Source organism: Petromyzon marinus, chromosome 40 (assembly GCF_048934315.1).
Source record: "Petromyzon marinus isolate PM22_M1 ecotype Great Lakes invasive population chromosome 40, UKy_Petmar_22M1.pri1.0, whole genome shotgun sequence".
NCBI classification, from domain to species: Eukaryota; Metazoa; Chordata; class Hyperoartia; order Petromyzontiformes; family Petromyzontidae; genus Petromyzon; species Petromyzon marinus.
This window is the reverse complement of record NC_133706.1, coordinates 9,292,105-9,308,710: the sequence shown is the minus strand read 5'-3', so window position 1 is coordinate 9,308,710 and position 16,606 is coordinate 9,292,105. Positions and strand designations below refer to the sequence as shown.

At 51.0% G+C, this 16,606-nt stretch overlaps 1 protein-coding gene across 4 annotated transcripts in view; it reads left to right on the top strand.

The window, feature by feature from the left end:
• LOC116950827 (transcription factor 12-like) overlaps window positions 1–16,606 on the top strand; it is an 83,149-nt gene that overhangs the window by 45,768 nt on the left and 20,775 nt on the right. For 3 of the 4 annotated variants that reach the window (XM_032968921.2, XM_032968922.2, XM_032968920.2), the window contains 4 exons: window positions 4,195–4,294; window positions 7,285–7,427; window positions 8,176–8,329; window positions 10,054–10,118. In XM_032968921.2, coding sequence (XP_032824812.1) covers window positions 4,195–4,294; window positions 7,285–7,427; window positions 8,176–8,329; window positions 10,054–10,118 — 462 coding nt within the window. The remainder of the gene's footprint in view (window positions 1–4,194; window positions 4,295–7,284; window positions 7,428–8,175; window positions 8,330–10,053; window positions 10,119–16,606) is intronic. The other variant, XM_032968923.2, reaches the window with a different exon arrangement.

Below are 16,606 nucleotides of genomic sequence, written 5' to 3'. Positions count from 1 at the left end.
CACCAGTCCCACTCGAGAAGAAGGGGTGAGGGTGGGGGGGGGAGCTTTAAACCACACGCAGTCCCGTGACCAGAGCTGCCCCCAGGTTTTGGAGATAAAACACACATTTTCCAGGATGGTTTTAAAAACACAAGAAGCGGGTGCCACGATCACGGTTGAGCGGGAGTTTTCGTTCAGGATGGTGTCCCCTGCTGCCAACGGAAAGAGGGGGGCGGAGAGATGGAAGCCCCTAGTTCTCTTCATGTTTTTTTTAATATTTTCCCCCCCGGTGTTTATTGCATTAATGATATCCGACGTTTCAGTCCGTGCGCTGGAAGCTTCGTCGACAACTGAGCAGAATGGCTACTTAAGGAATACAGTTTTAGTTTGTTACGGAACTAAAAACTTCCTAGCACGTCGAGCAGATCTTCATACGTTATGCCGAACTATCGCCAGGTACAACCCAAAAACACGTTCGGAGGCTGCACTGCACAACCGCGAAAACCTGCGTTTCAGACGTACCACAAGAAGAGCCACCATTCACCACCAAGTATGTATGTTGAGCTTCTTTCGCACAGTACGTAGCCAACTGTGCTCATGGGTGACAATACACAAAAAGAAGTCTGAAAGAAATGAGTTTTCAGTCTGTAGCTGCAGAAGCGCATTTGAAAGCACGCGATGCGGTGACCGCTTTTGTTGGACGACTAGCCAAAAGCCGTTGCGAGGATGACCGGAAGTGGCGGTGACGTCACCACGGCGCTTGTGCCAGGCTATGTGCACGTTCAGGCCACGTGAAGTGTCGAAGACTCGCTGGCAGGAGGTCATGGGACAGACCCAGGTGCCATGGGTTGACCGATTGAGATGACCGGCAGATGCACCACCTGTGCCTGCTAATGTGCCAACTTGCTGTGTCTTAGTCGCCCGGCGCTCAGCTCGTTGTTGTGACCGTCGCTCCTCTGGGCGTACGACCCGCATTGCGGACCCTCGCTGAATTTCTCTGAATGGACGGTGCCAAAGTTGGCGTGGCCTTAAACCAGGATTTGTGGCGTTCTTATGATAAACACATGTACGCGTCACACATGTGCATGTTTCGTTTGATGTGCTTGCTCCAGACCTGAAGTTATACCGGTTTCTGGTTTAATGAAACCAAATGTAACTTCAAAGGGAATATAGTTTTTGTGGTTCTCACTGAAGTTCACTTCTTATTGAAAAGATTATCCAGAGTAAATAAAGTGACCGTGCGCTGTGTGGAACCGTCGTCACGGCGGAAGGCAGCACCCAGTTTCTTGCCGGACTCTCACCATCTTTCACAGGTTCCTCACTGATCTCTCACCAATGCCTCACCCATCACTCGCCAATCCTCCAGTCTTAGAATAAAGATTCTGATAAAGATTCTGATTCTGGATTCCTTGTTGATCTCTTGCCGGTCCCTTACCAATTCTTTGCCAATCCCTCACCGGCCTATCCCCGACCCCTTACTCGTCCATCACCGGTTCTTTACCGGCCGCTCCCCAAGTCTTTGCTGATCTTTTTCCAATCCTTGACCAGTCCCACGTGGATTATTTCCGGTGCCTCACCCTCTTATTCAACCGATTCTCGCGCATCCTTTACCTATCATTCTCTAGCCCCTTGGTCCCGTCGCACAGGCACATAGCTTACACAACGATGACAAGAAGTAGATTTTTGGGGGGGGGAGGAAAGCGGGTGACTCAGGATACAAAGTGGGAGGGGGTCAAACTCAAAACCTCTGCACAGATTGATTCAAGAATCTATAGCGGTAAATTAATCTCCCGGTCCGCTCCATAGGCCCATGCCTACCCCACATTGTAATTCTCAGGGGGCCGCCCATCCACGGCACAAACAGGCATGCTGAACTCCTGCTGATTCGATTCTGGGCTTTTCACTGACTCGACGACAGGCGAAGAGCGGTTCAGGTTGTTCTCTCGCGTTGAGTGCAACATGTGTCTGCGCCTCCAGTGTCTGTCTGCTCGTGAACAAGTGGTGGGGGGGGGCATTGACGGAACTGCCTGATCGCTATTGCTGGCGTTACTCGAACATAAGTGATAAAGTCCAAGTGATTTCCTGCTCTGGTGAGCATTGAGTTGGTGCCTCCTGTCTCCCTTGTACAGCCCTGAGCCAGTTGTGGAAAATCCTCATTTCTATGGCAGGACCGAGTCTATCCATAGGAAAACTACTGTCAACTTCACCCCCCACCCAAAAGGATGATAGGCTGAGCCAGCCCACAACCACAATTCGAACTCGCAACCTTACAATTTGAACAACCTCCTCGATCTACCGCTGAGTGAACCCGGGGCCAGTTAAGTAAATCGATTAATCTACCGATGACCTGTTTGTTCTTTGACTAATCGGAATGCACGAAAATAGTTTGGGGGAGGCGGGGGACCGTTGGCCACGTTGCGCCGGGCCCACGGATTGCAGGAGGTTTCTTGCCTTCGTGAGACGGGACGCTGAGGTGGCCGTCGTTTTTTTTAAGCGGGCCAAAATAATGGAACACAAAATAATAGACCTTAAATACATCGTTAATAAACCCGCCACCACCCGACACAGCCAATTGGTGAGGTTTGTCACGTAAACAAAACGTGCTAATTAGTTACTACTTCGGCACGCCGTTGTGTGGTGGAGCATAAACCAACAACTTTTGCAATTCGATTACGACGTGTCACCGGTGATTACAACCAGCTTCATCAGGTTGTCGCCTCACGATTAGGCGACAGCCAAAAAAAAAGAAACCTCTTCTGGATAATATTTGTCGCGAAAGGCTACGTGTTAAACCAAAATAATAACTGGCCGTCGATTCTAATCTCTGGATGATTAATTGACTTAATCGGGCAGCGGTGCTTTGCGAGCGCGCGTTGGCATCAACACGTGCAGGATTACGCACTCGGGTTTGTTTAGCGGTGATGTAATACTCCGCACGGGAACCCCTTCTTAGCGAGCCGCTGCATTATATAATGGCATTTTGACAAGCGAGCTCATTTATACCTCTGCGGACCTTAGGCGTTGCGTGTTGCTTAGCAGCACAGTGTCCAAACCCAAACCTTGCGTCGTTTCGAATAACAGTAAATGGACGAAAGTTGGAACGCGTTTCTGGGCAGATGTTTTATTTTTCCCGTTTGACAAAATAAAACAAATCTCAAGCCATCATCGTGCTCCAAAAAACTTCAGTTTTGTATTATTCCTGCTAGCCACAAGTGTTCAGGTCATGGGTTGCAACGACAGGTGGCTCTAATGTAGTGGTGATGGGGCAGTGATGACAGTGGTGGTGATGGGGTGGTGGTTTTGTGGTGGTGGTGACGAGGTTCTGATGGACGGTGATGATGGGAGTGGTGATGATGGTGCGGTGGTGATGAAGTTCTGATGGATGGTGATGATGCGGTGGTGTTAGTGATGTGGCGGTGACAGGGTAGTGATTACGTGATGGCGGCGGTGGTGGTGATGATGGGGTGTAAATGATGGTTTATTTTATTGAACAATTTCAGCTGCATATTTGCTTGAGATGGAACATTTCATTTGCAAGGGTGTCCCGGGTCTCAGTTGACGCACACAAACGTGCTGCTGTAAGCCATGTTTTGCCAGGGTCTCCTGTTTCAGATATATACGATGTTCAGAACTTAAGTTTCATAACGTCCAGGGCTTGAACTCCCATTTTAGTTGTTCTTTTGCATTTTTATTCCACAGAACGCTTGCGAAAATAATTTCGCCTTTGGATGGGCCTATGAAAATAAAGTAATTTAGGTTTTTTTTCCAGGAAGGCCTTGGCGAGCGTGAAATCCTCTTTTTTTTTCTTTTGCAGATGGGCCACGCACCGGGAGGCGAGGACAATTTTTATTAAGAAATATTTTTGCTCCGTGTCGTTGGGAACCAAAAATTGCCCAGAGAAAACACGCACATTGCCAGGGGGTAACACTGAAATGTTGGCACCGACAGGATTATTGCCCTCAGCCGTTTGTGCTGTCGACTTCCCTGCCCACGTTCTCACGTCTGCGACCCGACCGCCGGCTGCCTGTAAAATAAACACGCCCACCGTCCGCGTACAGCGTCTCGAGACGTCGCCGCAATTCGACGCGCTCCGTAAAATCGAAGTTGCGTTGCGCCCGTAGATGACGGAATTCCTGGAGTGCCGTCGCGTCAGATGTGCCGCCGAGCGACGCTGGCTGTTGCACTCACTCGCCTCTGCCGTTTTGCCGCGGACAGGTGTACGCGCCGGGCTCCGAGGAGTGCAGCCGGGAGGTGCCAGGCTACCCCAGCAAGCCTCCCGGCGCCAGCGCGTATGGCAGCCCATACTACATGCAAGGTGAGACCATCCCAACCATAAACTCTAGCCCATACTACATGCAAGGTGAGACCATCCCCAACCATAAACTCTAGCCCATACTGCATGCAAGGTGAGGCCATCCCAACCATAAACTCTAGTCCATACTACATGCAAGGTGAGGCCATCCCAACCATAAACTCTAGCCCATACTACATGCAAGGTGAGGCCATCCCAACCATAAACTCTAGCCCATACTACATGCAAGGTGAGACCATCCCAAAGCATAAACTCTAGCCCATACTACATGCAAGGTGAGACCATCCCAAAGCATAAACTCTAGCCCATTCTACATGCAAGGTGAGACCAACCCCAACCATAAACTCTAGCCCATACTACATGCAAGGTGAGGCCATCCCAACCATAATCTCTAGCCCATACTACATGCAAGGTGAGACCATCCTAAAGCATAAACTCTAGCCCATACATGCAAGGTGAGACCAACCCCAACCATAAACTCTAGCCCATACTACATGCAAGGTGAGGCCATCCCAAAGCATAAACTCTAGCCCATACTACATGCAAGGTGAGGCCATCCCAAAGCATAAACTCTAGCCCATACTACATGCAAGGTGAGGCCAACCCCAACCATAAACTCTAGCCCATACTACATGCAAGGTGAGGCCATCCCAAAGCATAAACTCTAGCCCATACTACATGCAAGGTGAGGCCATCCCAAAGCATAAACTCTAGCCCATACTACATGCAAGGTGAGGCCAACCCCAACCATAAACTCTAGCCCATACTACATGCAAGGTGAGGCCATCCCAAAGCATAAACTCTAGCCCATACTACATGCAAGGTGAGGCCATCCCAAAGCATAAACTCTAGCCCATACTACATGCAAGGTGAGGCCAACCCCAACCATAAACTCTAGTCCATACTACATGTAAGGTAAGGCCAACCCAAACCTTAGCCATACTACATGCAAAGTGAGGCCATCCCCAACCATAACTCTAGCCCATACTACATACAAGGTGAGTCCAACCCCAACCATAAATCTAGCCCATATTACATGCAAGGTGAGACCAACCCCAACCATAACTCTAGCCCATACTACATACAAGGTGAGTCCAACCCCAACCATAACTCTAGCCCATATTACATGCAAGGTGAGACCAACCCCAACCATAAATCTAGGCCATACTACATACAAGGTGAGACCAACCCCAACCATATCTGTAGCCCATCCTACATGCAAGCTGACACTATCCCTAACCATAACTCTATCCCATACTGCACGCAATGTGAGGACAGCCCCAACCATGACTCTAGCCCATACTACATGTAAGGTGAGTTCCCAGCTCAATCCTCACCATCCTGGTTTTATCACAGCCTGCTGAGCTCGCGTGAAATACACACGGACAAAGAACCCCGTATAGCTTTAACAAACTGTTGGGGCGAGGGCTGTTCACGAGCACATATGAAGGCGGGCAGGGAACACCTTTGTCTCCCTTAGTGGCGATGTTTACACACCGCACCAGGTACTTATTTGAGGCTGAGTCAACCTAGGGGATGCCCAGAACTGGTGAGCGGGAATCGAACTCGGGTCGCCGGATTCGTAGTGCGGCGCGCTAACCGCTACACTACCGCTCCCCACGCGCACGCACATGCGCGCACGTTCATGCGCGGCCCTGTTTATCCCCGCACGGAAAATAGCGTGAAGGTTTTTGCGGAGCGCGGTGCCGATGGTGGTGAACACTGCGGGGAAAAAGAACTAAAAATAATCCCGGTGCCACTTCAGCGTGGACCTTGACTTGGAACCGCTGTGAAAATATTCCACGGCTCGCACATCCCCACCGCAGATTTGCATTAGTTGCAGAAGTGACTCGGCCACCGCTTCCCTCGCTGCGCGCTTTGGCGCTCGCTTCCTCGCTCCTCTTGTCCCGCTTTGTCTGCTGTTCCCGCTGCGTCGCTAGCATAGCCGCTCTGCTGTCGTTGCTGTTGCCGCAGTTGATGTATTTGTTGGTGCGAGTGTAGTCCGTCGATTTTGACTCTGTTGTTTACTTTTGCTGTTGCAGTTGTCCTCATGCTCCTGCTGCTTCTGCTGCTGGTGCCAATGCTTCTACCGCTGCTGATTCTGTTGCTGCTGCTGTTAACTGCTATGTTCTCAACAAACATTGTACAGAGGCAGCGAGCCAGGAGGACGCGGGCGACAGTGTGATCCCCGTTGTTTACAGACAAACGCGAGGATCGTAATACGAAAAACACAGATCCTTTAAGGCTGTAACGAGCACGGGGCACACACCATCCGTGATGGCGACACGTCCACATTTTTCCTAACTACGAATGTTGTCTTCCGCTCACAATGTGATTGGGGGAGGGGGGGGACAGAGTTGTACGGGTGGGTGGGAGAGAGGGAGAGAGAGGAGGATATAGGATGGACGAGGCAGGCATTGCAGACATGAGGGGGGCGGTGGGCAGGAGGTGAAAGGTGTATTCCGGTCCGGTTGAGTTGTTGTTTTGTTTGTGGATACTCCCCTGCGGATTGGGGTGCATGAGAACACGCTGCCAGCGTTCTCGCTCGCTTGCTCGCTCGCTCACCGCAGCCTCCGCTGCTTCAGTGGTGCAACACACGCGCAGACTTTGTCGGCACAGCGAGTTTGTTTGCAGCCCTGTCTTGCCCCGGCCGCTTGCCTGTTTTGTCAGCTGCGGCTGGGTGTGGTGCACGGCCGCGCTGAGCCCGCGCCTGCATACTTTTGCCTTACGGGAGTTCCTGTCTCCCTCCCCCTCCATCACCCTCCTCTCTACTGCTGCACCGCCCCGCCACACATCCCCATTTTTCCTTCTCCGAACCCCCCCACCGCCCCCTCCACTCCACCCCCCCCCGCCCCCATCCGTCCGTCCGTCCACCCGCCTCTCTCCCCCTTGCAAAATCCACTGTTATTAAATATTGTGTCTCATAGGGGATTTCAATTTTAGTTTTTTTTTTACTTTTTGTTTTCCTTTTTTTACATTGTATGGTCGTGCAGATGGTGCACAGGCTTCGGCGGAGCTGTGGGGCCCGTGCAGCGGCCTCGCCCAGCCCGGTGGATACGGCGGCACGGCCAATGCCGCTGCTCATATGAGCCAGCCGCCTGGCTCCTACGGGGTCCTTGGTGCACGTGACCGATTGGTACCCGCTCTCGCCCAGACCACGGCACGCTCACCACCACGATTTTATCCAGAACGTTCCGCGCTGTCTCAATACAGCACCACGGTCACCGTAGGTGCGCCACACTCATCCGGGCCGCGTCAGAATCACTCGATCACGACGCAGGTGAACTCGAAAAACACCGCACCAACTACAAATGCTCCAGGCTCATCCCTCCCGCATCACAGTCTTGAGTCATACCACCACTGACCTCGGTTGCGCATCACTAACTCAAGCAGCGCAACACTGATCCCGGCCGCTTCACAACCACTGCGTTCCCATTGCCCATGCGGTACACGTGTAGCACAGGGTACCTAGCCTGGCACACGGGCTGAAGTGTGTACGTATGTATGTTGAACTTCTTTCGCACTGTACGTAGCCAACCGTGCTAATCAGAGGTGCGGCGAATGGCGGCTGTTGTTTTATTGTTGGAGCGCAGGGAGTAGTGGCACAGCCTTTTGAGCACACTGCACGACGAACCGGGCGACCCGAGTTTGATTTAAAGCCACGGCTAATGTCTGTGGCGAGTGATATCAGAATTGGTCCCGGGCCTTCCCGAGCGTGACCTGTGCGGTGTGCAAAGACACCGTAACCGGGGAGACAAAGGCCACGGGAGGATGCGGTGCCGGCCACACCACATACTGTGCGCCCAGATAGGTAGAGCCCTCGCTAACGGCACCTTCCATAAATGCCAATTGTAAAGTCTTTGTCTTCTGTTGCTGGTTCGCAGGGCTATCCGCCCCACAGCGCCGGAGACTCCGCACTGGCGCTACCGCCCATGGCCCCGTTCCCCCCGCACGGTGCTCCAGGCTACGGGTCCAGCGCGAGGACGCCGACCGGCGCTGGCGGTGAGCCCCTTCCCGCTGAGGCCGCCCGGCACCACGGTAATGATAAAATACGAATTTAGTGCATTTGATATTCGTGCCATTCTTATAACACAAAGGCGATCACGAAGGAAAGGGGCTATGTTTCACACGCAGTAATCTACAGTAGGGGCCAATGTTGCTATGTTTAATCTCAATTAATTCTAATTAGGGGGGGCCGCATTGGCGGGATGTCATGGCTTCGATCCCGACCCTGACGACGCCTGCTGTGTATTTGGAGTTGGCGTGTCGCTCTCCCCGTGGTCACGTGGATTTTTTCTTCAGGTCCTCCGGTTTTTCGCTCCACATTTAGAAACACGCGTTTAGATTATTTATATTATTTGGCTCCTATAAATTTCCACATTATAAGCCACTTCATTGAGCTATAATTTGTGGCCAGGTCACTTGCTCAGTGAGTTCTACCTGGTAAAATAACTTTTTTTTTACCTTTCCTATACTTTGCGCTCCTATCGTGTTTTTGTATTCTTTGCTGTTGGAATTTTCTGACCCGCCCCTACTGAACATCTGTGAAAAGGAGCTTCATAGCTCATCAGATTCCTCCGGTATAAATACAGATTCTGATTCTAATCTGATTTCAATGTTTTTCAACCGCATGTTTCCTTTGGTCATTATGTAAACATTGTCAGCCCTTTGTCAAACCACTGCTGGATGCAGGCCTCCCGATACTGCCATTCAGGGGGGTTGTTTGACCGTACATTGGCATGCTGGTGATTGCGGGTTTGTGAAGCTGTTGGCTGAAGGGCTGGTTCAGATATCACTCGCCCTCGACGTGGTCGGGATTCAGTTTTTGTGTCTGGGCTAAGAGAATCGCTATGCCACCACTAAACCCGTGCCGGCCATATTATTTACGCTTAAAATCTCATGAAATAAAAACACAGCCTTCTTCATCATCGTCACTGCATTGTGATTCGAGATACGTGCACAGCAGCCGAAATTTTCAAGACAGAAACAGACAGACAAAAACAAAGCGACGAATAATGGTTGTGGTGGTCGTGGTCGAGATAACCGTGCTGGTAATTTTAGTGAAGGAGGTGTTGCTGGAGCTGTTGGTGGCAACGATCATAGAGGTGGTAGTGGTGGTACAAGCTTAGATTTCAGGATGTTGAAAGCACTACCGATTTAAATTTTGATTTAAAGCTTTCGGTGACTGCAGGGATTCATATTCTTGGTTCTTTCGGTAAAGTCACGTAGAAGGGAAACAATAATCATCATCAGGTGTAAAAACCACAGCAAGAAAAAAATCTTTTTTTTTGCTGTGGTTTTCACACCTGATGATGATTGCTTGTGTTGCAGTCGAAACGTTGTGAGAATTTTATTGTTTTATATTTTATTATTTTATTGTTTCCCGCCTACGTGACTTTACCGAAAGAACCAAGAATACGCGACCGATTTATTCATGAAAGTGACATTTGAGCAGTTTTGACTTGACATGAACAGCTCACTTGTCACTGCAAGAGTCCTGTGAGGGCACGAGTGGTTTGCACGCGTTGTGCTATGAAGCCAGCAGCTGGTTTTCCTAAGACATTGGATTTATGGTTGCTACTCAATTCACATTCGTACTTGAGAGAGGGTGCAACTGCGCTTTTCCCGAGTGTGTTGCACGTGTTTAGCCTGCATTGAGTGGAGGGACAGAATATCCTAATATGGGACAAGTGAGCGGCGCTGGCCCAGGGAGACTGTGGTTTCGCGCCTGTGGGTGACGTGACGTCACTGTCTGCCCACAGCGAGCAGGGGCAACGCAGCCGGGGCGGCACAGACCGGGGACACCCTGGGCAAGGCACTCGCATCGGTGAGCCGTCTCGCGCACACACACACACACACACTAATGTACACACACGTTACAGGCACGTTACACGCACGTACTCACACGAACACACATTTATCTACTCGCATGAAGTCACAAACACGCATGGAGGTGCACACACGTGCAAGCTCACACACATAAAAGACACAGACAAAGACCCCCCCTCCCCATACCCCCCATATGGCCTTGACAGACTGTTGGGGCAAGTGCTGTTAGCGAGCACCTTTGAAGGTCGGCACGGAACGCGAGGGGGTGGGTGGCCAACACCACGCCCGGCCGCCGTCTTCTCCCTAGTGGCAATATTTACACACCGCATCAGGTACTCATTTGAGGCTGAGTCGAAGTAGTGGAGGCCCAGGACTGGTTTAGATAATTGTCACTGGTGTTGGCTGTGAGCGGAAATCGAACCGGATCGACGGGTTCGTCACGCAGCACGGTAGCCACTGTGCCACCGCTCCCTGTATATACATACATAAATACACAAACACATTCGAAACAGCGCAGGCTCTGGCCAGGTTCATATATCACTGGAATTGATATGAATAGCCACTGGTACATGGCAACACAGAATTTTGCAATCGATCACACCACCATTCCCCCAACATACACACCTCCGGCAGGTGTGTATGACAAGTACTCCACCGCTCGCCACACACACCACACTCGCCCACTCTACTTAACCTTCCACATACGCAACCCCCATACAACCACATACACACTCAACACCACATCCCAATAATACAACAACCTCCATTCGCTAGTAAGTGGCGGTAACATGACCACGGTACCACACACACATGCCACCTACCTGCACATATACCCAACACTAAACTATTTCCTCCTCTATGCTACCTTCAAATACACAAAAAACAAATATCCCCCATATAGCCTTAACAGACTTTTGGTGCAAGTGCTCCTAGCGAGCACCTAGGTATGCTGGCACGGCACTCGAGAGGGTGGGTGGTCATCACCACAGCCCAGCCTCCTTTGGTAATGCTAATTTAAGACTGAGTCGACCTAGCAGAGGCCCTGGACTAGTTCAGATATTCGTCATTGTTATTTGTCATGAGTGGGAATCGAACTCGGCTCCCCAGGTTTGTAGTGCAGCGCGCTAACCACCACGCTACTTTCCCCGACTGCCTTACACCTACACAAAGACAAAGATCCCCCCGTATAGCCTTAACTGATTGTTGGGGCAAGTGCTGTTAGCGAGCACCTATGAAAGGCCGGCCCGGCGCACACGCAGTAACGTACACACATGCCCTGCACAAGACCACACTACACCCACTCATCCCACTACTTAGTACCTTCACGTACAACCCCCCCCCCCCCCCACCAGACAGCCACACATGCGCACACACACACACACGTGTAGCAAAACTTGTGTTTTTTCCGTCCATTAATTCCGAGCGCCGCCGTGAGCGAGCGCGGCCCGCCGGGCCGTGATGCCAGCGTTCAGGCATTTCCTTGGCACCTTCGGGACCCGGGGGGGGGGGGGGGCTAAGAGGCAGCCCTGTGTTTGCCGCCTCACAGTGCGGCCTCTGTGCTGCGGAAATCGGCCCTGAAAGGAGCAGCACACCGAATATCCGACCGGGGAAAACGCGACACCCCTAATTGAAATTAAATGGCACGTCGCGCGTTGCACCACGCTCGTTAACGCCCGCGCCCTCAATTAGAGAGAGAAGTTGGGGGGTGGGGTTACGTTCCTCATGAGGCACACTCAGCCAAGAACCTGCTTGTCAAACCATGACCATAGACTGCATGGTGGCCAGTGGATGATGGTATGGCGATGGATTCTTGAATCCAACTGTGCGGATCTTTCAGTGTTACCCTTAAGTACGCATGATTGGGTGTTCTCTGGGTGCGCTAGCTTCCTTCCCACACGGAGCCAAATATGAATTAAATTGGTCAAACACCCAATGCAGGACTCTCATAAAAAAAGAGTTGACACAGTGAGACTTTCCCATGTAATACACGTGGAATAAAAATGCAAATAATAGTTTATAGCTCTTTGTCAATGTACTGATGGGATGAAGGCCTCCCAATATTATTTTGACCACATTTAAGAAAGAAAAAAAAGCTAATTTAATATGATATCGATGGATTATTGAAATGTTCAGATATCACTCGCCACTGATATTGTGTCCAGGAAATAAACTCGGCTTACCGCGTTGGTGAGATGTTAACTACCTCGCCTGGTATGAAGAAGATCGTGGTTTCAATCCCGACCCTGACACCTGCTGTATATTTGGAGTTTGCGTGTCTCTCTCTCTCCCCGTGGTCGCGTGGATTTTTCTCCAGGTCCTCCGATTTTTCCCCTCCACATTTAGAAACATGCAATTACAGTATTAGGCTACTATACATTTCAACGTGATAAGCCATTTTGTTGAGCGATCATTTGTGGCCAGGTCCCTTCTGGCCACAAATGATCGCTCAAAAAAGAGCTACCAAGCTCGGTCGGCCTTACCTGGTAAAATAAAATATCTAGTTTGAGCTAAGTTTATATAGTACAGTGGGCAAACCACTGCCTCAAATCTCCCCCCTTTCTCTTTAATAGAGATTATTATTCACAATCGTCGTGAGAATTTTATTGTTTTATATTTTTATTATTTTATTATTTCCCTTCTACTTGACTATACCGAAAGAACCAAGAATATGAATCCTAACCCAGTCAAGAAACATTATTTTCTATCACCACCGTAGACACTGCCCGAGGGTTACCCTTGCACAATTGAAGGGTTTTTTTTAAAACACGGAGAAAAGGCAGGCCAAATGTTGACACTTCTGAGAAAAGTAAATGCAAAATATAGTAAAACTTCCCCTCAGCTGTGGCTGACTGGCTCGGAGCTCCCAGATACACTGAGCAGCAGGCACCACCGACGATCCTGGGTTCAAGTCTTGAGTTCCAGACGCCCGTGATTGATCCGGTTTATCGTGTGCCTTTGAATTGATGCCCTTAGCCTGGTCACTGACATGTGAATATGGATCCCGTCATATTAAACAAGATGTATCACTTCATTGGATATCTTTGTGGCTGTGAGAATGAACAAAGATCAGTTGTGTTCAGTTCGTTGTCCTTCCCCCCGGCACCACCTCCGATTTAGCACTGTTGGCTATGTACGGTGCGAAAAAAGTTCAACATACATGCGTGATAAACATCTCCTCCGTTGCAGGCCATGTGAAAAAGTGCGCCCCCAAGTGTGTAGATGAAAATACCACTCCAGTACAAGCGATCCCTGAAGAAATGTGATGATAACTCCCCGTCCCCCAATGTGAATTCTCTTCGACGCGCGTTGCGTTTCGGAACGGATCCTTGATCTCAAGACGTGACGCCGGTTAACGATGGCATTTGTATTTACGCGATCTAACCCAAACACCTTTTTTTTCTTTCAAATTATGAATCGCAAACAAAACATTTGTAACAACCCCCACATAAAATTATGCAAACCAACACACCTGAAGATGACCGTTTGAGTTATGGTCGAAACGTCGTGAGAATTTTTTTATTGTTTTATATATTTTATTATTTTGTTGTTTCTCTTCAACGTGACTTTACAGAAAAAACTAAGATTATAACCCCCACATAGTCGGCCACACCGGGTCGCGAGACAGAGGTGGGGGGGGTGGGGGGGGCCTTTTGGTTTGGACCGGGCTGGAGTGAGGCTGTGGCGGCGATATGAGCGACGGCAACAAATCGCGTCTGGCAAAGAAGTGACGGCGGCGAGACTGTTGTCAGCAGCACGACGTGACGGCGTGAGATTTTATCACGGTTTGCAAGTGACTGCGCGTTGAACGCGCGAGCGGCGGCGGCGGCGGCGCGAGGCCGCTGCCGACAAGCACCAGCAGCAGCAGCGCGCAGCTGCCACAGCAAAGGCGCGAGCGACAGCATTGTCTCACCGCGACACCTCCTCGCTCCACGCTGTTGCTTCCCCCCCCCCCCCCCCAGGCCCTGCCCAAACCGACTGCATCTCCCTCCTGGCTTCCGCGCATTACTTTCGCTCGTTTTTTTTTTTTGGCACCTTCCGAATCGAGGTTGGTGCGTAGCCGCGCGGCCGATCTCCTGCCCACCGGTGGGGAGAGGTGTGTGTGTGTGGGCAGGCGGGGGGGGGGGGGCGGGGGGGGGTCTGGATCTCGGGGTAAGGAGAGGAACTCTGCGTTTTGTGAAAGTGCGGCCAGACGTGCGTGCGCAGGGCTGGAGGAGGAGGAGGAGGCAGTGGCGGCGCACATCTGTTAGCCATCATAGCCCCACAGCGCACACAGGGCGTAATTAAGAATTCTCTTCACGTGCACGTGCGCGCGTGTTTGTTTATTTATTTATTTGTTAATTCAACGTTGCCTGTTGCTGCATGTGGCTGTTGGCGTTTTCCTCCCCTGTGCGCTGTGACTGTGACGGAACTGCTGCTGCTGCTGCGTCCAGACTGAATTTCCACCATTCAAGGGGAACGTGGTGGGAGTGCGGTTGGGTTAGGGTGGTGGTGGGGGGGGGGGGGGCTGGTGGGGGGGGGGGGCTGGTGGGGGGGGCAGTGGAGAGTGAGGAGGGCAGTGGGGGCGGCTGCCTCCGTACAAAGTAGTTCGTCCACTTCCTTCCTCGGCCGCCCTGCCCTGCCCCTCCGGGCTCCCAAAACACATACACCGACAAATAGCTTTAGCAGTTTCTGCCTGCACATCTGTCTGGCTGAGCCTCTGTGTGTCTGTGTGCTTCGTCTCATGTATCCCTGTCTTGTTTGTATGTTGAACTTCTTTTGCACCGTACATAGCCAACTGTACGTTTTCCGGGCCATCGAGCTGTCTGTCTCTATGGCAAGCATTCCCTCCCTCCGTCCATTTGCCTTCGTCTTTTCCTGTCTGCAAGCCAGTTTTTCTATCAGACTCCCACATGCTGATGCCGGGCAGCGAAGACTGAGCCTGCCATTCGTCACGGTTGCTCTATAGTGGCTGGTACGCGGCTTTTAACCGTCGGCATCGCTGTATCCACCGCTCGGCAAAGGTCTCAACCCATGGCGTGCAGCTCCAAGCAACAGCCAGGAACAAACGCCGTATAGCCGTCTAATGTGGCAGGCCCCCTTGTTGGCACAAGCTGATTTTTGATGGATGGGACACGAGGGGTTGCGTTGTGATGCCGTCAGGATGACGTCACCTTCGATTTAGCACGGTTGGCTACGTACGTATGTAAGTTTTACATACGTACGCCACAATGTACGGATCTTAAGTCTGAGCGTGCTGTGAGAGCACGGTTCGTTCTGAGGCATGCGTCGATACATCTGTTAAAGTCGATTCTTACGCTCATAATGCGTAGCGTCGAATCGTGCACGTAAGAGTAGAATTTCATATACCTTGTATGCGATGGGTTCATTTGAGCCCTGCCTGCATGAGAAGCCGCTGGATTCGCCACAATGTTCTCATAAATAGGACTTGTGACCCTGAATCGTGGCAATTCGTCGAATCGCGATGGAAGGTGCAATCGTTTCGGATCTCTTTGTCTCTGCGCCTCACGGTGGTGCGGTGCATATGGGGGCAGTGGCTGCTTGTTCTGCCTGGCGCTAGCTGCCCGTCCTCAGGCTGACAAAGGTTCATATATATAAATGCGTCGTTAAACCCGCCACCACCCAACACAGCCAATTGGTAAGGTTTGTCACGTAAACAGAACGTGCCAATTAGTTACTACTTCAGCACACCGGTGTGTTGGAGAGTAAACCCAGAACATTTACAATTCCAAGTACGACGTTTCGCCGGTGTTGGCCGGGCCACGGCAATCCTGCACCTCGTCGGTTTCCCGACAGCGGCGCGTTTGCAAGTGCCTGGCTGCTTGCCCCTCGCGCGTTACGTAAAGCCTTGTTAGACGAAATATTAAATGAAATGTTTCAAAAAACGGTTCACACTGAGAAGGTTAATTACAAACACAGTTGCAGGTGTTTCATTTTAGCGAGTTAAATAATCATTCACGACTCGGCTAGCTGGATACGAGACCCCCCCCCCCCCCCCCGCTGTGCCGCCGAGTGGTGAACGCGGGAGTGCGGCCTTATTTTTTAAAAATCACTCTGCCGGCATAACGCCTCCGAATGCAACATGCCGTCAATTTGACCGCCTTTACGATTTCATTTGTGTCGACACGTTCGTTTAACATCGGTAGGTATCTAAAGATAAACATGTTTTGCCTCCCCCCCCCCCCCACTTACGGGTGCCTTGCCGTGGCCTGGCAGGGGCGGCCGTGTGTGGCGACGGTCATGAGTGGCCACCACGGATGGACTTGTGAGAGCGAGCGATCATTGCAAACCGGTGTTTCTGCATCCTTGGACGCTCCCATCAGTGGCATCCACCTGTGTAATTTTTGTCATTCCCCATTGTCCCCACAAAGACGCTCAAGTCCTTATTTTGTTTGTTTATAAAAAAAATTCTCATCATTTTGTTCCAGTTGTGTCACGGCCACAGTGTCACGAAACGAAGTGTCCATTCGGAACACTTGCAGAGCAGCG